This window comes from Colletotrichum abscissum, assembly GCF_030869225.1.
Source record: "Colletotrichum abscissum strain IMI 504890 chromosome Unknown Scaffold_1.1, whole genome shotgun sequence".
NCBI lineage: Eukaryota > Fungi > Ascomycota > Sordariomycetes > Glomerellales > Glomerellaceae > Colletotrichum > Colletotrichum abscissum.
Window position 1 is genome coordinate 266,769 of NW_026849987.1, and position 22,095 is coordinate 288,863.

The following is a 22,095-nucleotide window of genomic DNA, read 5'->3' on the forward strand; positions in this document are numbered from 1 at the left end:
GGGATTCTCTATAGAAATAGGATGCGGCCACATACAGAAACCGAAAGCCGATCAATCTTGCTTTGCACTTTACAAACTCGGAACGAAGTCTCTACACGCTGCCTATAGCCCCGTGGCCGCAGACTATTCCAGAGCATTTCTATCAGGATGCGTTTCATGGGAAGTCCTAAGTTAAGGTGAGTGATGTATCCCACCATCAACTCACATTCTTAGGAAACAGCGCCCCCGCAGCCCCCAGATCCAATCCGTCCAACATGCCCATCTCGACCTCATCAAGCTTGAACCAAAACACGTCCCCATTCTCCCTGATTCTCTCTGCGTCCGCACTCTTGGGAAGCGGCACATATCCGCGTTGCAGAGACCACCGGATTAGCACCTGCGCCGGCGTGACTGTAGCCTCCGTGATCTCTCTTATCTTCGTGACTGCCGTATCCCGGTCCTGTGGGTCGTCGTTTGTTCCCGCCACCCATCGTCCGGATACTGGTATTGGTTCCTCCCGGACGCCGACCCCGATACGGCGCCGGACCCGCTCCACGACCTCTCTCAACACGGGGTCAGTCCACCGTTGCCCGCGCGCGAGAGGGCTGTACGCTTGTACCACGATGCCGTTTTGTTGGCAGTAGGCGACTAGTTCCCGCTGTTGACACCACGGATGAAGCTATTCTCGCGACACTCATCAGCATATCTCTATCAACCTTGCTCTGCAAATTCCTGTCGCATTATACCTCCCAGCACCGCGAGAGTCATGCTTGATAGGTAGGTACTGTAGATACTCACCTCAATCTGATTCACACACGGCATCACCCCCTCCCAAACCTTCTTCATCTCCTCCAGCGCCCCAATTCCAAAATTACTTACCCCAATCGCCCTCGCCCTACCCTCCCTCACAAGCCTCCCCAACACGCTCCAAATATCCCTCCACCGCGCAACGGGACGATGTACGAGAACCAAGTCAACGTACCCTCCCTCCTCCTCCCCAGCAACTCTCATCACACTCCTCAAGACACTCTCATACATCTTCTCCCCGTCGCCCTCCCACCGTCCAACCTTAGTTGTCAAAAATAAATCCTCCCTCTTGACCCTCCCTCTTCTCCCAGCGGCAGAAATACCAAGCCCATCATCGCACCCATCTGATAACACTTCCTCCCGCCGTCGCAAAAACACCCCAACAGCCCTCCCAACCTGCTCCTCATTCCCATACAGCTGCGCGGTATCAATGTGCCGGTACCCGGCCTCTAACCCCGCCAGACAGGCCGCGAAGCACTCTTCCCCCCTGAGCTGGTAGACGCCGAGACCGAGGCGGGGCATCGTTCCCGTTGAGCCTGAACCTGAGCCCGGGAGCGGGATGGGCTCGTTCATGGTATCTGGACGTGTAAGGTATGTGGCAGGTTCGCTGTAGCTTGTTCGTGCGGTCGTGAGGACCCAGGGGACACAAGTAGTAAACGGCTGGCGCTTGGTGGTCATGACACGAAATCGCATCTGCGTGGTCGTGTGGCATGTGCTGGGTTGACTCACTGGCGTACAAGGTGAAGGTACTAGGCAAGCTTACATGGACCCCACTTGCATACTGCCGTGAGTGAACAGTCACTTGATACTAAACAAAAACGCACTCAGTGAATTGTCGTGTTGCAAAAAGACTCGCAGGGTCTCTTCCAAGAAAAGTATTAACCTCTTCTGCTTCGCCGCGACGCCCAGTCGGCCAGCGTCAAAGTAGATAATCATAGTGTTACATTTCATCCGACACCCAAATAAAAACGCCCAGCAGCCTCTCCACCCAGCCGATAAACACACCCAAAAGTCGAAAGGGCGCAATCAACCCGTCTTCTTCTTCTTCTTGGGCCTCTCCTCTTCCTCTTCTTCGTCATCCTCGCCATCGTCGCCGTCGTCGTTATCCACGTCGCTCTCTTGGCTGCCTGAGCCAGAGCTCTCGTGGTCGCTGTCAAACTCTTCGGCAACGTCACTCTCACTCTCGGCGTTGAAGTCCTCATCGACACTCTCTTCGTCCTCGTCAGCTGAGCCACGGTCGGCCTTGGCGGCACCAACAACCTCCTCTTCCGAATCGTCCATAGCTTGGTCGCGCATGGCTGCAGCAATGAGGTTGGTCTCTTCATCGATTTCGTTCTTAACGCGCAATCCCTTGAGTCTGAAGAACTCCTCGAGCCCCTTGAGATCCTCGCGGTTGATGTTGCTGAACTGTGATGAGCCAGCGCCGTTCTTCATCTGCACGGTGATATCAAAGGTTGACAGCGCAGAAACGGCACCTCCAACACGAGAGAATGTGATGGACGCTGTTTGCTCGTATGCAATGTACGTCGCAGGTTTAGGCACAAACATGAACGCCTTCTCCAGGCAGTACAGGAAGCCTTCACTGGCCTTGATCGAGCACTTGATACCGAACTGATTGCGGTGGCTGCGTGGATGTTAGCACAGATTCTCTCGCACAGATGGTGAGACACATACGTCTGGAAGTCCTTGGCAGGCGTCGTGATCTTCTTGTTGGCAAGTCCTCGGAAGATGTAGGTGATGACTTGGTGAAGGGGTTGCTCGTAGTGAGGCTGAAGTCTGTCCTTGTACCGCTCGTCTATTTGCTCCTCGGTGAGGTTAAGATCAATCGTCACCTCCTCGTCCTTCTTGAACTGCATGACGATGAACGGGTATCTTGTCTGACCCTGGCGCAGGGGCGGGTCCAGGCCAACGCAAAGAAGCACGTGAGTCTCGTCTGGCTTGGGAAGCACCATAAACTTCTTGATGGCGTCGTACTGGATCTTGTAGTCGTACGTCTTACCACGGAGACGGAAAGACGCATCGTACATGTCGATATCGAAACGACCTCTGTCGGGGTGTCAGAAACTTTTGGGTTATAGACAGCTATGGCGATTCGCACATACCTGGGTGTGAGATGGAGGATGTCCAGGAACGTAGCGATAGTATCGCCTGCGGTCTCGCCAATCTCGGCCTTCTCCATCAGGGTATCGTAGAACAGGGTGACGGCGTTCTTCTCCTCTTCGCCGCCGGCGTCGCTACCAGCCTCGTCGCCCTCCACTTCCTTCTTGACGGTTCCGGGAATGTAAAACCGCATCTCAACGAGCTGATCCTTGCCGGCACCAGCCTTCTTGCCCTTTCCGCGCGCACCGCCCAAGTGGCCATTAGTGCCAGTATCGTTCTTGTCCGTGGGAGCTGAGAATTCGACCGCGACCTCGTTACGACCCGCCAGGTTGGTGTTTGAGATTTCGGAGTAGGGGATTTCGAACGCAGGGCGGCTCTGGACGTTGAAAGACAGCTCAGCCTTTCCAAAGTCGGCCTTGCCCCAGTTCCATCCCCTCAGGGCGTGCTCCCTATTCTCGAGCGCGGTGCTGTACCAGTTCTTGAAGAGCTTGGCAAGACGCTCATAGTCCTTCACGCCAGTTACCAAGTCAGCATTCCATTCATCCTGAATCTAACGACTGACGCGCATCTTTACCTCTTGTTGAAAACCATCGAGCTGGATGATGCGCGAGTCTCGGTTGAGGATCTTGATTTCGTAGCCCTTGGCAGCTCGGCTCCACTGCGCCGAGGCAATTGTGCTGTGATCGAGAGTGAAGGTATCGCCACCGCCGGAGGGCTTCCAACCGAGACCGCTCTCGGCAAATCTGCACTTGCCGCTCTCCTTGGACAGGTCCAAGTAGATGCCGTCGAAGCTCTCTCTAGGAAGGGGCATCTCGTTAGCTATCGAACGATAGAAAAGTGGGAGAAGCTCCAATTGCGCCTGATTGTGGAATATTTGTATCGCACCAAATCCATTGTTTCTCGGCAACTCGACGGACATGGGATCTGTGCGAAAGAAGGAGCTGTTGATGGGCACTCACATAGCTGCCATGATTGCTGGCGAGAGGTCGGAAGGTCAAGAAAAGTATCGGCTGGTGTCGTCGTGATACCGTCGCAGAGAAAGCTATACTCGAGGCGAAATATGTGAGGAAGTGACGTATGACTCGAATCGCCGATGTTCGAGATGGATAGGTGGGAAGGATAGAGATGGCGGTGCTTCAAGGAGGTCCCGCTGATGTCGGTGATAAAATTTCGGGCGTTGGCACTTCGCGCTGCACTTTCCCTGGTCGCGCAAGGCTACAGCACGGTGGCACAGCGACGACGCGACTTTCATTAAGTGCAGTGGGCCCTTTGCTCGCCGCTGGCTCGTTCTTTCACCCCCTGGCGCGGGCTTATGCGCTTCTCTGTAGGTCCTGCTTACCTAATACCAGAGAGGTCCAATCCGGTCTAGCGCAATTACCCCGACTTCCATTGCCTGGGACGGGAGCTTGAACCTGGTGGGGAGCAGCCCTGGAAGCACACTTGCCAAGTGTGGGGTAATTTCCTACCGAGGACAGCCGGGCTTAAGCAGGAGCTGGGAGCTGGAGCTGTCGGGTTCGGTCCGTCAAAGTGTCTCAAAAAAAGCTGGACAATTGGGGTATGCCAGCAAGGACAGCTAAGCCTGGCTCGGGGATCGGGTAAGTGGAAGAGGGATTGTGGCTGGTAGCAAGAATGGCTGGCTTTCCATCGCAGCATACAAGTCCTTCCTCTCAGTCACCATTTCTTCCACATTTGCCTCCATGTGTTTGTGATCGCCAGCTTTCAAATCAGCCAACGATTTCATATTCAACACGCAGAAATTGACAATCTCATCCTCCTTATTACATCTTACCTCTCGGTTCTGTAGAAGAGGCTCTTCCAGTCAGCAGTAGCCATGTCTAGCCCTCCATCTCGTCTTAAGAACATCCTCGGACACCTCCTCTCATCCTCCACAGCCAAGGTCGATGAGCCCCGTCCGAACCACCACATACACCAGCTTTCGCCAACCTTCTTTCTAGAGCGTGCCGCCGCGATAGAGCCCGATGCGGAAGCCATCTTCCATGTGACAGCCAACGGCCGAACTCTGCGACGGTCTTACATCGAGTTCGCAGACAGAGCGCGCGGCCTTGCTTATTACCTGAAGAAGCACGGCTTCAAGAGGGTCGGGATTTTTGCGCCCAATACACCCGCCTTTCTCGAGTCCATCTTTGGTATTGCCGCCGCTGGCGGGGTTAATGTGGGTGTCAACTACAGATTGAAGCCGGATGACATCACCTACATCTTCGACTTTGCCGAGGTCGATTCAATCATCGTCGACCAGGAGTTCGTCCACCTGCTTGACGAGTTCAAGGAGAAACACCCCCAGGTCCCCTTGATTATTGACACTGATACCGACTACACGGAGGGCGCCTTGAGTGGCCCCTTTGATGATGCCGTCTTGGAGGGCCTGCAGTATGATCAGCAACACGGTCAGGGTTGGGCCGGCCTTCACTCACAATGTGGTAATGAGGATGATATGCTTGCCATTCCTTTCACTTCAGGAACCACGAGTCGGCCCAAGGGCGTAGTCTACACACATCGCGGGGCCTATTTGGCTGGTAAGTGATGCATGAACTGGTCTGAGACTCTTGCACAGGTATCAAGTTGTGCTGATTGTATTTCCGTGTAGCTGTTGGAAACGTCATCGAATCAGGACTGAATTATCACACTGGCCGTTGCAAATATGTAAGTCATGATCAAACCCAGCTCATGCTTGCTGCACCCAGCTGACCATGGATTTCTACCATCTAGCTATGGACTTTACCCATGTAAGTGCATCAGGATAGATTGTCGAAAGGCATTTGCTGACTATGTCTAGGTTCCACGCCGTTGGTTGGACGTAAGAAGCCTACCCTCCAGTCTGGGGCCCTCTAGTCTTGTTTGAACCTACTGACATAGTACAGATTCCCTTGGGCGGTAACGGCTGTGCGTGGAACGCACGTGTGCTTGCGAAAGATTGACTACCCTCTCATCTGGAAGTTGCTTAAGGAAGAGGGCATCACACACTTCAACGCAAGTGATTCCTATCCACGGAGTGTGAAGAGCAGACAGTTGACACAGGAGTTCAATTGCAGGCAGCACCAACAGTCAACACCCTGTTATGCTCAGCGAACGAGGCCGAGAAGTTGCCCCAAGAAGTGCGGGTGACTGTAGCTGCCAGTCCACCCAGTGCGCACTTGTTCGAGCAGATGGTATGTAACGCTTGATCCGGCTGCCGGGACTCGTCGAAATAGTGTTGACGTGGTTAGACAAACCTGAATCTCTTCCCCGTCCATGTCTATGGCATGACGGAGACCTACGGTCCCATCACCAAAGGATACCATATGCCATCATGGGAGACACTCCCAACAAACGAGAAGTACGCCAAAATGGCTCGCCAGGGTCATGGCTTCTTGACCAGTCTTCCCATTCGAATCATTAAGACAGATCAGCCGGAGGGTGTTCTTATTGATGTCGCCAAGGATGGGAAAGAAATCGGCGAGATTGTATTCTTCGGTAATATCTGCGCCAAGGAGTATTTCAAGGATGCCGAAGCCACCAAGAAGTTGTTCGATGGCGGTGCGCTGCACTCTGGAGATCTCGCAGTCTGGCATCCCGATGGATCGGCTCAGATTCTTGATAGAGCAAAGGATATTATCATTTCAGGTACGCGTCAACTCGTCGAGTTGTTGTCTCTCGTCGGACTAATGAAGGACTAGGTGGCGAGAACATCTCATCGGTGGCCCTTGAGGGCATGCTCGTACAACATCCCGATCTACTCGAAGCGGCCGTGGTTGCTGTGCCTGATTCTCATTGGGGCGAGCGTCCTAAAGCCTACGTGACTGTCAAAGAAGGCAAGAGCTTGAAGGGGGAAGACCTGATTTCGTGGGCGAAGCACCAGAGCAACATCTCCAAGTTCATGGTGCCTCGGGAGGTTGAGGTTGTTGATGAACTGCCCAAGACTAGCACTGGCAAGTTGAAGAAGAATGTCTTGAGGGAATGGGCCAAGGGAAAGAGGGAGTAAGTAGACAGGACATAGCAGATGAGTGTTGTTATTGCATGATGACCGCAACAATTAGAGAAGGTAGAAGGAAAGGAGGCGGGAAGGAAGGATAAGGAGAATGTGAGCTCTTCCGAATCAGACAGAAGCAAGATCAAGTGCCACTCACCGTCTTACACGTGATTATGCCATATGCCTTTGTGTGAGGTGGTTCGTCTGATGGAAGGCTACCTCAATCTGCGACCTGTCCAAATGCGGATGACAGCCCTGACGAAAAAAAAAAGCCACATGCAACGGTCAACGGTACTAACGGTCCCAACGGTCAAGGCACCTTCCCGCAGCCTCCGTTTCCAAACACCCAGTGGTAGTTTGTGATACTGTGATGAACATCGTGCATGGAGACGTACAGACCTAAGGCAGGTGAATGTTCCTCTTTCTTATCCCTGAACCTTGTTTCCTGCGGGAAAAGGCCAGTAATAGAACAAGAATGAAAGACACCGGATGGACAACTGCCTGAGGTAGGGAAGGGGAGACAGGGGTTACTGTTTTGACAGGACGGGGAAGGAGCGGAACGGAACCTTCAACACCATCGTACCCAACCGTAAGATGATGTGCCCATGTACCTTCAGGTAAGATGCGGTAGGCACATCTTTCGTCATAGAAGGTCGCCTGTCTGAACTTGCTGCTGCCTACCTTACGTTGGCTTAGGGCAAGGGGCAGCCCACAACGCCTTCCACAGAAGACAACCCAAGACTGACGGAGATAGGTGCAATCCGAATGGTACAGAGTACCTAAGGTACCCGAGAAGCAAGTCGAACCCTCGCTTAAGGTGGTCACACTGTCACGAACCACGCACCATATGTACGGAGATCAGGAGAACAGGTCACATGGCCTGCTCCCGCGGAGTGAAAGCAAACGTTAAAGCACCAGACAACGGTCGATTTCGCCATGTTCGAGAGCGAGAGTGACCAGTCAACTAACCCTAAGACCAGAATACAAGAAGAAACGACAAGATGCTTCTGTCGCCGTCGAGCAAAAGACATCCGAGATTCCGTGAAGCGAGGCGGCGGGAATACACCACGAGGGTATCCCCTGAACAGCAAACGGAGAGCTCGATGGAGCCACTCGGCCAACTTGAGTTAATCCATACGGAGACGAGTCAGATTCTGACCGGTACGGACTACGGATCACATCAAAGTCCCTCATCGACCATAGGGTAACGGTCTCAGCCCCGATGATTTCGGGTCCTCGAGCTGGAAGCAAGGCACTGGCCCCCAACCCTCCCAACTTGAGAGGGAGAATTAACGGGACAATACCCATAAACAGTAAAGAACATCCTAGGGTTCTCGACGTCTGATACATGGAGTTTGCTCCCAATGGTCATTACCTGATGACGCTGCGGCTGTTCACCCTGGAGGAAAGGCTTCTTTTCTTCGGGACCCGAGATCATCAGGCTCTTGGCTGCATCCTCACCGACAGACGCAGATCAAGATTACCCCCCTTATCCTCTGGCCTTCCCTTAGGGCTACGGTAGAAGGCGAGAAGATGGCTGAGGAGCGGGCCCCTCAGCTTCAAGATTGTTCCACCCAGCCACCTAAGCACCAATGTAGCTGGCTTTGAGGTCATCTCTCTCTCTCAAGTGAACAAAGGCGTCATACAACGGCTCAACCAAAGAGGAAAGTAGAAAGAAGATTCTTCTGACACTTGTCAGTCCACTCACAACCCTCGCACGTGTTGCCAACCTAACCGCCCCTGATAGGAGCATCCGAGATTCAGGACCACTTGAGTCAGACCTCCACTAGTTTCATTAAGCAACGATCTTCTCCCACCACCAACAGAGAATCAACAGATCTCATCTCTGTCTTAGTCTCGATGTCTGTCAGTATGCTCCTCGAGAGAGGGGGACAGCAGCTTTCCGAGCGTGGTGAAACCCAAGGCCAAGTCAAGCAGAATTACTTTCCCGGATGAGAATGCATAATACGCAGACACGACTTGAACAGCTGCATCATGCAGGCCGCTGTGGGTATAGCTGCTTCTCCGGCCAAGGAAGATTGGGCGCGCGGGCAAGTCCCTGCTCAGGATTGGGTGACGGAATCCATGTAGGCGCTGCACACGCCTTTGGGGGCCTTCCGGGCGCCCCATGCCGTCCAGGTCGGCCAGCAATCGCGGATCCTTTCGAGCGGTCTGGGGACTGCGTTATCCGAAGCCGAGCTCACATGGAAATTGCCCTATCGAATATTAATCTGTCGCGTCGGGTCCTCATAAAGCCCACCTGAACCCCTCCTCGAGAAAATCAAGTCTCAAAGGCACCATCCATTGACAATGTCAGTGATGATACTGCGAATGTGATAGCTGACAGAGCTTTGAGGACGCGGAAAGCCCATTTACGCAGCGAGTTACTAGACTTGCTCCAGCCGGTAAGTCGAGTCGCATAAGCAGCCGACTATGAGATAAGACAAGGAAAGAAGAAAGAGAAAAGGAGGAGAACAGAATGAGAGATGAGAGAGGGCTTACAACTTGACTCGACTGAAGATGGGTATGGGCTCAGTATGAAGAGTGGCCCGATGAGAGAAGAAGATGGGGGATGAGAGAGGATACTCAGCACCCCGGACAAGCCACGGCTAGCTTGCCGTACAAGTAAGAAGATGAGAAGAGACTGACTGCCCTGTCCTGATAGATAGATCGAGATCTCAAGAGGAACAACAAACGACATCGACGACAGGTCATTTATAAATTGGACTGCTACCAACACGACTAGGCGAAGCAGAGCAAAGAGGAAACGTCGTCCGGAACTCGTTCGGTGTGTCCTGCATACCCTGCGCCGCAGCAGCAAAGATTTTTTGGCGACAGCCCTGGAGTGGAGTGACTCTGGCATAAATCCAGGCCACCCCGATCCCCCCGATTACCGGCGTCTTGGGCGCCGGCCGCATTACAACGCGCTTCCCGCCGCCGTACGTACGACACCCGAGTCTAACTTTGAAAACTACGACAGAGTCGATTCACTTGAGCAGCTGTCGTGGTCGGCTGACTCTGTCGGAACCCTAGTCCTGGGAAGGTGTGGTCCGCCTAGAGACCAAAGTCACTCCACGGGGACGGTATACGGGAGAATCCCGCGCCACAAGTTGTCTCCCGATTGCCCACTGTTCTTGGGCAATCCCTGAGAAGGCCGTGGCGTCCGCTCCGGAACTACTGGCCAGACGCTCGTCTGGTTCTTTCTAACGGCAGCCTACGTCCACTGGGATTGTCTGGCCGCACGCTTAGTACGGAGCCTCCCAATCGTGGCTGGTTTGCTCTTCCTCGCCCGATCTTGGCCATTCGCGGATAGGAGGCCTTTCCTCGGTCCCGGGATTGGAAAGCAGATACGGGAACAAGGTCGAAGGTTCGAAAAAGCAAACAAAACCTGTATAAATCACCAACGGCTTTGCGTTGCTTTGGGGCCGGACGGTGGGATTCAGAAAGGGGGTTCTCCAATCGAAACAAGACCCCTCGCCACCCCCGGCAAGACGATACGATGGCGCACACGCCAAACGACAACACTCCCTTCTACGAGTATCTCGTGGATGACCCGGAAGTAAGTATCTCACCCGGCGTTGCATTCCACTTTTCTCCGTTCGGTGCCTTCCTCCCCGGAGCGCGGCCTTCAGGGGCTCCCATTTCTTGCGGTCAGGCCTTGAATCAAACGACCAGCTCATTCCGCGCCATGCCTCGTTGGCCCCTTCTTCATCTGCCGACTTGAGTGGTATACGAATGTGACAAGACAAGCGCTAGACCAAGCGATCAAAGGCGCGAGTGAGGACATGATGCCACGCGGGTAGCACCGAGCTGGGCCAGATCCCTCCCCTCCCCCATGGGCCTCCGCAATGAGAGGTCGAGTCACGATTCAAGGACCATGCAAGACTCTCTACATTATTTTGTCTGTCGGTGTTCGCCTCCGGTGCTTGGTATGGGATATGGGCGGGAGGCGGCGGAGTATCAAGGAGCTGAAAGTCTGTGTGCCACCCCGGGATGGGGCGATGGCAAGGTGATGTTCTCTGAACAAGCGTTCAGCAAACTGATGAGACAGACGGCGATGAGGCGCAGAAGAGTAGAGCAGGCCGTGTGATCGAGGATCACAGGTCCTTTCGCCAAAGAAAAAAAAAAGGTTGAAGACAGAAGGAAAAAGTCTGACGATTATTTCTATCAGCAGATGATAGCTTCGACGCCGTTGTCCCCGCACTTCTCTCCCGAAGTTTTCGGAGGGGCTTTCGACGTCGGCGACCGCCAACACCACGCCACTCGGCCCGGTAATCAGACCACCCAGCTGAGTCCAGGCCACAATCGGCCCAACGCCATCAATGAATCGACCACAGCGACACCACTAAATCAGGTCCAGGCCATTGCAGGTATTCCTGGATTGCCCATACCCGTATCCGTATCGACGGCGCAATTCCCGCAAATTCACAATCTCGGAGGACTCCAGCACCTGAATCAGCAGCACCAGCAAAACCACCCTCAGCTCCATCCTTCAGCCCTGGGTCTGGGTCTCGAGTTGGGTACTCTGGGGTTGACACATGCAGAGGGCAACCAGGGTCTTCAGCACCAATTCGGTCCAGCGGCAGCGCCTGCGCCTAATATTGCTGCTGATCAACAGGGGACGTCGTCGCATCTCCATTTGCAGGGCCATCAACGTGCACCCGCCCACGCCGCCGCATGGCTTCCGCCCGGATATGGAGTCCCGGTGTACCACGACAACCCGCAACAGCATGTCGATGCAACGTCCTCCTCCGCAACAGCAGCAGGTGTCAACCCACCTGTCACTCTCTCCGCAGCGGCCGGCCTGAGTACTGATGGCAGAAACCAGAATGTTGGTGTTGGCGGTGGTCACTTATACGATTTCGGATTCGCAGCACCACCACTACTGCCAACGAGTGAGCAGTCGTTCCTGGGCGGCGGAGTCTATGCCGACATCACGCCACTTTCCACCACGGTAGCTGTAACAGCTCACCCGCAACCACCCACGACCACTTTTGATTTCCATGCTTCGCCATGGCGGCCGCGGCTTCAAGACAGCAGCTCCGTCACACTGACACCAAACATTGCAGCCGTCGCTGCGGCCGAATTGAACCACGACGTCCGCAAGCACAGCAAAAGCAGCATGGAGACCGATAGCGACGTCAAGGACCCTTCGTGGGATGACGATGATAACGAGCCTCAAGATAGAAGGGGCGGAGCTGGAGCAATGAAGACGTCGTCGTCGTCATCGCCCGGGACTCGGAAGCCGCAGCGAAAGGGCAAGCGCCGTGCCGTAGCCGATCCCGAAGCCGGTGGCAACTACGACAATGACGAACCCACCAGCCCCGCGGGCCGGACCAGCGTCAGCGGCCGATCGGTCAAGTCGGTATCGGTCGCCTCATCTGCCGGATCGAGCACCAAGACGGCACCGGCACCCCGACTGCGCAGTGCCTCCCGCACATCCAAAAACGCACTGCAAAAGCCGACCGAGTCCCTCGAAGAACGACGAACACGCGCATCTCATAATCTGGTCGAAAAGCAGTATCGTAACCGACTCAATGCTCAATTCGAGGGTCTCCTCAATGCCCTACCGGAGCAGGTCCGCGGCCCGGCCGGCGCCGGAGACGGCGACGAATCGGACCCGCAAGCGGCGGCGGCGGCAGCGAATGAGGAAAGGCGGGTCAGCAAGGCCGAGGTGCTGGACATGGCCCGCCGCCACATCCAGAATCTGGAGCGGGAGCGGGAGACGCTCCACCGCGAAAGGGGAGAACTGCTGCGCAATCTAGAGACGCTCGAGCGGGAGGCGGCCGTGAATGGCGGCGGGGGCGGCCGCTTGGACGAGTTCCTCGACGTCGAAGGGGTTCCGGACGAGAGAGGCGAGTCGTCTTCGTCGTGGAGGAATGCTTGAAGCGGGTTACCCTTGACACCTGTACAAATCCCCCCGCCTACTTGTCTGCCTGCCGTGAGCCTATTCTATGATGGTGGTGGTGGTAGTCGTGATGGTGGTGGTGGGTGTGAAGCCAATGCAGTGCACTTCTGGAAAGGGGGGAGCGCGTGAGCTCAAAATCTCGGAGGCAAGGGTGCCGGGGGTGGTGGGGGGGGAAAGGGTTCTTTCGGAGTGTCGCCGACCGTCCGAGAACATGCCGCGCGCGGAGGGGAAACGTCATACCATCCATTGGTCGCGGCGGTGTTGTTGCCCCCGTCTCAGATATCGACGCCGGTCCGTAGAAGGGTGCCATCCCGCTCCACGGGTCCAGGGTCTTTTCTTTTCTTCGTCTTCTATTCTTCTACCCTATGGCCCCGCCGAGTTTTGCTTTTGGTGTCAGGTTTTTCTGTTTCTTTCTTATTTTCTCCGCGGACAAATTATGATGGCGGATGAAATCAGTTTCACAAAGGCGGGAAGAGTCAAGCTTGATTGGATGCAGATGATGACTTCCGGGATATCGGCAGCCCGCCTGCCGGGGGTTTAGGAGGGGAGGTTAGAATAGATTGTGAACCGAAGTAGTGGATGAGAGGCAAGTACAGCCGGGACACGGGAGGAAATCGCGAGGAAGAGGGGTTACAGAGATGGGTGGGAAGAGAAGGGCGGGAGGGCAGGTGGTGTGCATGTCTGTATGCGTGTACATGTGCGATGGGCAGAGGGATGAACAAGGTGCCTCGGGAGGATGGAGGAGGAAGTACGGTGTGGTGTGTAGGGTGAGGATATGTTTTCCGTCAGGATGAGGGTTGGACGGAGCTTGTAATTGACGGTGATGCTGGTTTGAGGACCAATTTTACAACTGCAAAAAAAGTCTTGGGAGGACTGCTCATTAGGGTGAGGTAAACTCCATTTGGACAGACGAAAGTATATAGAAAGAGAAGTATCATGGCTATGCTCTTACATCCATGCTTGACTGATGACTGCAGCGGAAACCGCATTTCTCTCTCGTTGCGCTTTCAAGTATGGATGTCTGTCGTTGCCATCCGAAGTTTTGACATGTCGACGTGTTCGTCATGCAGAGTACACACAATGCGGGACACGAGTCTAGACCAACCTAGCCCGGCTTCTCTCACTCCTCCGCATCGAAGCTACTAAGGTAAGGTGTGTGTGTGTGTGTGTGTGTGTGTGTGTGTGTGTGTTCACTACCGAATGCATAATGCACATCACCAAACTACGCAGCACGCCAGCCACGCCAATCAACAGCTCCGCCGTACCCAGCCAGAACCTGATGGTTGCAAGAGAGCGCATGCATCTCCCTAGAAATTGTCAAATTTTCATGCGATGCGTCACGAGGGTTCGTTGCGTCGCTCTACCCTTACTGTGTGTAAGTAAGGCAACAACACCTCGGCATGTTTTGATCGCGTGGACTGGTTTGTGGTGTGTCGCTGCCACTTTCTCAACCCCGCCTTTTCGCCAAGTTCATGCCTCTTCACAGCGTAAGTTTGATCATAGGGCGAAATCTTTTCACAGCAAGTCATTGGGGAGGACAGAGATCAATAGCAGGAGTAAATGGGACAGGTAATAGGAGTCTCTCTTTTTTGATTGAAAATTCTTGTTCGGAGCGATCAAAGGCTTGCATCCGAACCGCGATGAAATAAGGTAAACCTCCTTTTGTTAAACTTCCAAAGCTGGGAAACATCATCTCTCTCTCTCTCGCTGCGTACCCCTCCAGGGCCGCAGGTAATCCTTCTCGTGATCGCACAGATGCGTAACACGATCCCTCCATCGGGTTGCTTCCTTCCGCGTGTCCTCTCTTCCCAAATTTTTTACAAGTGTTTTTCGCTTTTCTGTTCCCCCTTTCACCCTTTTTTTCCATGCTGAAAAAACGAGGGGTTTGTCATAATCCATCAAATCATAACCCTGGCGGAGGTTCAAATCCCTTCCGGTGGGCTTTTGTGCTCGCGCCCTTCTTTTTTTTTGTACAACAAAATAACAGTATCAGTAGTAGCGGTATTGCTGGTGGTGGTAGTATAGTAAGAGTGAGTCCTTCGGATCGGACTGCAGATAGATGTAAGGAAACTGTAGATCGTTGTGCGCGTTGCGCTGGCGGGCGTCTTGTGAGTGAGTGAGTGAGTGAGTGTGTGCGTGTGTGTGTGTAGCGAGTGATGGTTGGTGGTCGGAATCGAAGAATGACCAAACCGGATTTTTGGTCTATGGTGTGAACGAAATGATGAGAGCCCAGGTGATAACTCCTCCGAGATATGCCAAGAAAGTCTATACGAATCACGACCGTCTTGAAACGCCGTGATATGTCGAGAAACAAACAATAAGGTGTAGAGGGTTTGTTAGTGTGGTGCGTCGCTCCGCCGTTGAGGGAGAGGGAACGCGCGAGCGTGCGCGCGCCCAGGTGTGTGCGTCTATGGAACAAAGATATATGAGATATGTTGTGAGGTCGTAATGTGTTGTCATGGGTCGGAAGGTGTACTCAGTGGCGAGCAGGCGTTCAGATGCGGCTGCCGGCATAGAGAGGCGGGAAAAGGGCGTACTGCCCAGGCGGGGGCGGGGCACTCAGTGTCTGCGCACGTTGGCGTCGGTGCTGCTTCACCGGCTCCTTCATCTTGGCAAGCGGGAGAGAGTCCTGGGACAAGCTGGCATCGATGCATCCGGAAGCGGCGCGGATGTCACCCGTGGAACGCGACATGGTCAGAAACTCCTCGGATTCAGGCAACGGAGTCATGGTGGACTTTCGTCCTCTGGGCGACCCGAGGTCCGCAAAGTCATCGGCACTGAAGGAACGCGAGTGGTCACTACCCTCAAACTTTGGGTTCCAACCCTCAAAGGTCGTGCTTCCCGTGTACCTGGTGAGCGCCGTCCATGTCGAGTTGGTCGATGTATGGCGAGCCTCGGTCAGGCTGGTTTGGCTGGACGAGTTGCTGCCGGTTGTTGAAGTGCTGGCACGGTCTCTGGCGAACAGTCCAGGCATTTCAATCGTCAGGACGGGCTCCTCGTCAAAGGCGAAGTGGCTGGTGTCGTGTCTCCCCACATCCATGGGGTACGCGTCAGCGTCCGAGTCTGCCAACATCTGCTGGCGGAAATCCGTTGGAATGAGAAGAGATGGCGAGAGGTTGAAGCCGTGAGACTCCTTGAAACTCGATGCTCGCGATGCTGTCCTCACGTGGAGATGGGAGGTGCCCCGGTAGTTCGTCTCCTTTCTGGGATGAGAGAAGTTTGACCTAACGGGCAGCGCGGTAATGGTAGGAGTGATTGCTTCGTGTCCGTTGACGGAAGTCTGACTGGCGGGGCTGAGAGCTGGCATGTCAGAGTGTCCCAACGTCGATGCCGGCTTCAGACCAGCCGAGAGGGGTGCGACGAAGATACCATCGTTGTCAAAAGAAGTCTCTACAGAGTCCTCCCTCACAATATCCAAAGACGGCCGGTCCCACGCGTAGTCGCAGTCAGCCTCAGCTTCGTGCTCGTAGCAGTAGTCAATATCATCCTCCCAGCTGGCTCGGTGAGAGATAGCAGCCGGTCCATCAACTTCCAAAGCTTCCTTCAGAGCATTCTGCGCGGCAAGCATGTCGAAGCTGCCAAGGGTGTCCGATGCGCCGCTTGATGGCCGCCTAAACTCGTCCTCCGGCGTCTGAGGCACGCTCTGGCGCAGAGCAGGCACAGACTGGCTTCCCCGAAGCGATGAACGAGTGCTGGTCAAGCTCGGGCCAGACTGCCGGGACAAAACGAACTGCTCCTCCTCTTCAGGCACATCAGGCAATGCCATCTCATAAGAGACAGTGGAGCTTGCTGTGAGTGGCCACGCAGCATCGTCGGGAGTGGTGATTGCATGAGAGAATCTCGGGTCTGCGAAAGGCTCTGCTTCTTCGGAAATTGTAGGTTCAGTGAATTCGATCGGTACATCGAGGGTGCCTGGCAGGTGAAAGCCGCTGCTGGTCTGAGGGCGTTCTGGAAACATATCAATGGTGGCGAGCGAGTCTTCTGAAACGGTGTAATGCTTCATGATGCGGCTTGACGATCTAGGGGGAGGGACAGGTACAGGCGAGCCTGGAAGAGTTGGCGAGACAATCTCCTCGTTGATGGGTGATCGGGGTGGCCGCGGAGGTGCTGGGCGCGGCGGGCTCGACCGAAGTTGTTCCTGGGATCGTGTGTGCTTGACCAACCGTCGAGGTGCAGAGGTCGGGCCTGTATGCCTGGCAATGGCAGGCGGGCGATTCGCAAACATCTCTGGCTGAGTTTCGGACGCCCACGCGTTGTCCTGCTGCGTGTGCAAGGCTTCGGATGAAAAGTTGGAAAAGTGCAAATCTTCAACGTCAATTCCCTTGAGTTGGCCGGTGGTCGGCCGTTGGCCAGCGCGGATGGCTGAGAATTCGGAGACCAGTTCGGCGCGGCTACCCCGCTGAAGGTCCGGTAAGTGATCCCGCTTGGTGTGGGTGACATGTTGAAAGTTGTAAGGGCCCGATATTTGCAACTTGCGTCCCGAAACTGGGTCTTCACCTAAGTCGTCCTGTCTTAGAGTTCTGCGACGGCCAAAAATTGATGGGATGAAGTGGTCCTTGTTTGTTGTCGAGGCCGGGCCATCCAGGGCAAGCTCACCAGAGTATAAGGAACTTCCAGAGGAACTGTGGTTACCACTGCTTTCCCGCTTCATCTTGGCCCTGCGGTTGAAGATGGTTTTGCCAAAGAGCTGTACGCTCTCGGGCCGGTCTCGAGAAGGCATGCTGCTCGAAGTCGACCGGCCAGAAGAACGTCTTGATAAAGTAATGGTTTCCAGGGTGTGTTCCCACGACCGGTCCGAGTTCAGTGAGCGCAGCGAGGATGTCGAGCCAGAGGAGGTGGTTGTATGGCTCTTGTGTTTGTCCAAGGCCGAGGCCCTCTGCATCTGCTTGCTCAAGGCACGAATCCTTTCCGGCGAGGGCGGTCCATCAAGAGCAGGCTCGAACAAATCTGCGATGTTGTCGGGATGGTCTTGGGTTGAGAGAGGAGGAAGGGGAGGTTGTGAGTTGATGGCAGCGGACGGCGATGAGCCACCTTTGTTGCTGATGCTTGCCCTCTCTTTCCTCCGGGTTGGCTTGTAGGCCGAGTAGTACGGCAGTGGAGCGGTAGCCCACATGTTGTTTTCGACTTAATGCAGAGGGCGACGTCAAGCCAGGCGTGCCCCCTCTCAAGGGATCCCCTTCTTCTCCAGCGTGCTGTGAACAGGGTTGAGCAAGTCGAGGCTTTTTCGTTGCTGGTGTTCCTGTTTACTTTTTCTTAAAACTGGGCCGCTCTGGATCTTTATCTGGTCGGGATCGGGGATGTTATGAGAGAATGCGAGTTGCTTGAATGTGTGTGTGTGTGAGAGTGTGGTCTGTGTAAGACTAATAAGAGGTTGGGTTGTGGTGTGTAGGCGTTGCGTTACGTTGCGCCGAGTAGGAAAAGTTTGAATGATAGACAGAGTGAGCAGAGCCGAGAAGGAGGGAAAAGCGCGCGCAACCAGAAAACAGCAACCAGCATCAACCGTCCAGCGCCCTTTTGTTCGTCCTAAGAGAGCAACAGGTGACAAGAGATCAACCAGACTGTGGGGGAAGCGCTTGGGACTGTAATATATTTAAGATGGTGCTGTTTTCAATGCGTTGTGAGCCGGGGGTCGGGATCCGAACCTTGGGATCCGTCGAGCCTGTGAGTTTTTTGAGCGCTCAACGCAGATGGACGGACTGTGGACATGGACCAGACCAAAGGAGAGGGACCAGTCTCCAGAGCCAGAGACCGGGGGAGGGATGTCAGCGCCGCCCCGTCACAACCTTGCCCTGTGCAATACTCACAGTCTCTTGCAGAGTCTAGTCCCAGAATGCAACACCGCAGCAGCTCCTCCCCCCCCCCCCCGTATGTCCCCTCTTCCAGGATGCCGACAAGGGGGTCAGGGGGGATGGAGGGATCTGGCTCTGGAGGTGCTGCTGGGAGTGTGGTGTGGTCGCCCAGGATGCCTTGCTGTGAGGATTGAGGGGGGCTGTCGGCCGATGTGGGTGGGTGGGTGTAAGGCAGGGTACAAACGAACTCTCTCACGCACCCATGAAGCGAGCTGCATCGTTGGTGGTCCGAAGAGACCAGAGAGGAGAGACAGATAGACAGCAGCAGCAAGCAAAGAAGCAAGTAGCAACGCAGTCTTAACAGTAGCAGCAGCATTAGTACCACGCAATACTACTGCCACTACCACTGCCAACGACAACGTTAACGACAACAACAGGAGCAGCAACCTGGGCCGTGTGAGTTTGAAGACGGCATGCAGTATGCGGCGGTCCTGAGTGGATGGGCCATAGACGGCCCGGGAGATGCTGGCCGGGGAAGAATGGTCTTGATTATTCCTCCCCTCAAGGCTTGAGACTTTGCCTGCAACCTGCAGACAGACCGATGCACTGCGTACTAGCAGCCGTCTGCGTCGCTTCCCAGTTACGTGCCTAAATTCATTGGGTGAAAGGCAAAGCGTATATGCAGATATGCAACGATAGTAGCAGCAATTATCGCGACCAGCTGGCTGAAGTCGTGCATACTGAAGGGAGCGTTTGAAGAGTCGAAGACCCAAGCAGACCGGGAAACGCTTGGAGCAATATTTGGCCAGTCAGTCGGGATTGGTACGGTAGATGTGATATCCGTAACCTTGCCTTATTCGGTCATGGTTGGACTCCGGCCGCCATACTGTAGACTTTGATGCACTGAACAAATTGTTGAACGGCGGGATTCCGGCAAAGCGAATAGGCAATGTCCTCGCAGCCCCAGGACTGCCTGACTTCCTGCAACAGGTGGAGATGCAGGGACATGAAAGAAGACTTATTAGCAAAAGACGAATATGGTCGAGTGGGTAGTGGGTGAAATTATTCCTACAAAAGGAAAAAGGCGGCCTAAATTCAGCCGGAACGCCAAATGACGGAGGGAAATGAGAACTTGATGCATCCGAACATTGTATACGCCAAGTATAGATTGAAAAACAGTTACAAGTCGAGCGCGTCGAGATGCTAGCTAATGGCTGTCATGCACTGTGTGTCGCGTGTGCATGCCTTGCCGTGTATACTCCTGTACATGGCGTCGGTTTGCCGTGTCGTCGATACTCGCCGCTAATGTCGTGTGCCTCGATATATCCATACAATAACGTTGGAGCATGGCGTTCCGATACGAAGATTCGTTAGGCGCGCCTTCATCAAAGGCTTCCACGGTGACAGAGGGGAACAGATGCGTAGTCAGTCACTAGTGCGGTGTATGGACCGTGGACCGGCCACTGACCAGAGTTTCTATTTGCAGTTTGCCATGATGCTTGCTTCGCCTTCGAGGTCCACCGCGCGGAAGTCTGGAAGACTTCCATAGTTTTCAGTGGGCTGTTCGAATTGTCACTCTTTTTGTCGTTTCCAGCGTGACGCGTTTCTGCAAACACTTGCTTCTTCCTTTCCCTTATCGTCTCCTTTTCTGAGGCCTATTTTCTTCAGGACCGATCTTGGACCTGTGCGTTGGGCGCGAAGCTGAAAGGATTGCCCCTGAAGCTAGCGGTCGATGGCAGACGGTCTTAGAACCGATCTTGCCTCCAAGTTGGCGCCGTCGCCACGACAAGACTCGGAAGCTACGATGTGCCGACCATGGCGGTACGCTCAATGGCCGAGAGGGACTCAATACTTTACACATTTTGTGTAGTGTCTGTTCGGTATGTTGTGCTTCCAACTCTTATGCACTATTCGAATCAGCCACAAGAACCTTGTCGTGTGTGTACGCGCGCAAGGTGTAGGTCTCTGCGTGATTGTGCACAACCACCAGCCTGGTTGGCCGGAACAGGGTAATCCTAGCCAAAAGCTGGCAAACCGTCTCTCACGCGTTGCTTGTACAAACCGCTCGCATGTTTGTGGTAAGATTGCTGATGACAGGCCGATCTCTCTACCAACGAGATTCCGCCTTTTCCACCCGAGAACGCCCCTGTTATGACAAGTCTCAGAAGCTCGAAAACGACGAGCAAACTCCACGGACCGTGCATGCACTTTTCACTTATGGGAAGCCGCCCAGTGAACTCAATATTCTTGATCGAGTTTATCTCCCAAGATGCTCTGTAGGCGATGACCCATTCGAACCCTGGCGTGTCGAAAATTTCACCAGTTTCATCCGAACTGGCCAGACATTTTTGGCCTCCCAAGCACACAATAAGGTTCTTGAGTCGTGCGTTGAGATGGACGGATAGAAGTTACATCGAGCAGCTGTTTCAACCCATGCTCTGAACGCAGCTCTGACACTCTTCAGATCCCTACCTCGGCAAAAACAAAGTCGTTGATCTCTTTCATCTGAACTTTGGCACTCGAGGTGAACATGAGGTTGAGAGCTTTGGCCAGTAAGTGCTCATGGGATGAAAACGTTGCATTACGTTAGGGAAGCTCAATAGACTGGCGATATGTCCTTCGCCAACACTGAGTAGACGATGAAATCGACGGTGCTGCTAGTTCTGGCCAGATTGCCGATGATTCATCCAGTCAATCGACCTACCGTCCCCGTAGGCTGTAACACAGCATCTTTTTCTTGCTGCATGGCTCCTTGCCAGGCTGATTTCGTATCAATGCAGAGATGATGTGAGATGCATGCAATCGCTCCACATAGCAGTAAATCGTTGATGTCAGATCTGGGAGCAGGTGAGGTCCGCGGGACGTCTCCGTAGCCCAAGTTTGAGTTTCTTATTTCTCATTGACGTGGCTAGTCCGTGGACACTCGTCTGTATGAGGCGTTTGAAGATTTTCAAAGCGCGTCGAGCGGCGCTAGATCCAGATTGTGACAGATCATGATCGACGACTACCAGAGGGCTATGGTCCCCGCCAGAGGGCTTTCCCAGTGTCAAGAATAGTGAGGAGGTCTGGGTCCATGGACGCTGGAGTGGACATGGTGAACAAGGGACCACGCAATTGTGGGCTTTGTAGGTTGCCGGCCGTACGGTATTGCTTCTTCGTGCGCAGCAGCGCAAGAGAGACCATCCCTGGGGCAGGTTGCGAGCTGCCGAGGGCTGCCGTGTACCATCATCCGGCATCCGCCATCCAGGTGGTAGTCAATCGGTTGGAAATCGGGCAGATGCAGGGCGCCGACCGGCGCATGAGAAACGAAGCGGTCAAGCTCACAACGGAGCTGGCCCCCCGGCCTTCATAGTAAATGCCGTACAACTGAGTGTCTCAAGTTTCAAGACCGACGTTGGCCTGACCGTTAGGTCTGCGGTGGTAACGGGGGCTCTGAGACAGCCCAGTCATTCTGCGTAGCGTGAGACAACGACCGTTGTTGGCATTATGGCAGTGCGGTCAGTGGGTGGACGCGAGGGGAGAGGACGGGTATACCTCATTCTTGA

General features: G+C 54.4%; 6 protein-coding genes across 6 annotated transcripts; 2 read left to right on the forward strand and 4 right to left on the reverse strand.

Moving 5' to 3' along the window:
* Positions 1-196: 196 nt before the first annotated feature.
* CABS01_00075 (uncharacterized protein) lies at positions 197-1,479 on the reverse strand (the record flags this gene model as incomplete). Its single annotated transcript, XM_060533459.1, has 2 exons — positions 197-658; positions 859-1,479. 2 exons carry the CDS (start codon positions 1,477-1,479, stop codon positions 197-199), a joined length of 1,083 nt encoding a protein of 360 aa, XP_060405973.1.
* Positions 1,480-1,812: 333 nt separating this feature from the next.
* CABS01_00076 (FACT complex subunit pob-3) lies at positions 1,813-3,856 on the reverse strand (the record flags this gene model as incomplete). The annotated part of the gene is made up of 5 exons (XM_060533460.1): positions 1,813-2,410; positions 2,461-2,832; positions 2,889-3,394; positions 3,461-3,683; positions 3,846-3,856. 5 exons carry the CDS (start codon positions 3,854-3,856, stop codon positions 1,813-1,815), a joined length of 1,710 nt encoding a protein of 569 aa, XP_060405974.1.
* Positions 3,857-4,717: 861 nt separating this feature from the next.
* CABS01_00077 (AMP-binding enzyme) lies at positions 4,718-6,865 on the forward strand (the record flags this gene model as incomplete). Its single annotated transcript, XM_060533461.1, has 8 exons — positions 4,718-5,420; positions 5,492-5,547; positions 5,614-5,630; positions 5,681-5,701; positions 5,766-5,878; positions 5,950-6,053; positions 6,111-6,507; positions 6,561-6,865. The coding sequence occupies 8 exons, from the start codon at positions 4,718-4,720 to the stop codon at positions 6,863-6,865; spliced, it is 1,716 nt and encodes a 571-aa protein (XP_060405975.1).
* Positions 6,866-9,284: 2,419 nt separating this feature from the next.
* On the reverse strand, positions 9,285-9,716 carry CABS01_00078 (uncharacterized protein; the record flags this gene model as incomplete). Its single annotated transcript, XM_060533462.1, has 1 exon — positions 9,285-9,716. The coding sequence occupies one exon, from the start codon at positions 9,714-9,716 to the stop codon at positions 9,285-9,287; it is 432 nt and encodes a 143-aa protein (XP_060405976.1).
* Positions 9,717-10,352: 636 nt separating this feature from the next.
* CABS01_00079 (helix-loop-helix DNA-binding domain-containing protein) lies at positions 10,353-12,740 on the forward strand (the record flags this gene model as incomplete). Its single annotated transcript, XM_060533463.1, has 2 exons — positions 10,353-10,412; positions 11,025-12,740. 2 exons carry the CDS (start codon positions 10,353-10,355, stop codon positions 12,738-12,740), a joined length of 1,776 nt encoding a protein of 591 aa, XP_060405977.1.
* A 2,515-nt stretch (positions 12,741-15,255) lies between these two features.
* On the reverse strand, positions 15,256-17,874 carry CABS01_00080 (uncharacterized protein; the record flags this gene model as incomplete). The annotated part of the gene is made up of 1 exon (XM_060533464.1): positions 15,256-17,874. The coding sequence occupies one exon, from the start codon at positions 17,872-17,874 to the stop codon at positions 15,256-15,258; it is 2,619 nt and encodes an 872-aa protein (XP_060405978.1).
* Positions 17,875-22,095: the final 4,221 nt, after the last annotated feature.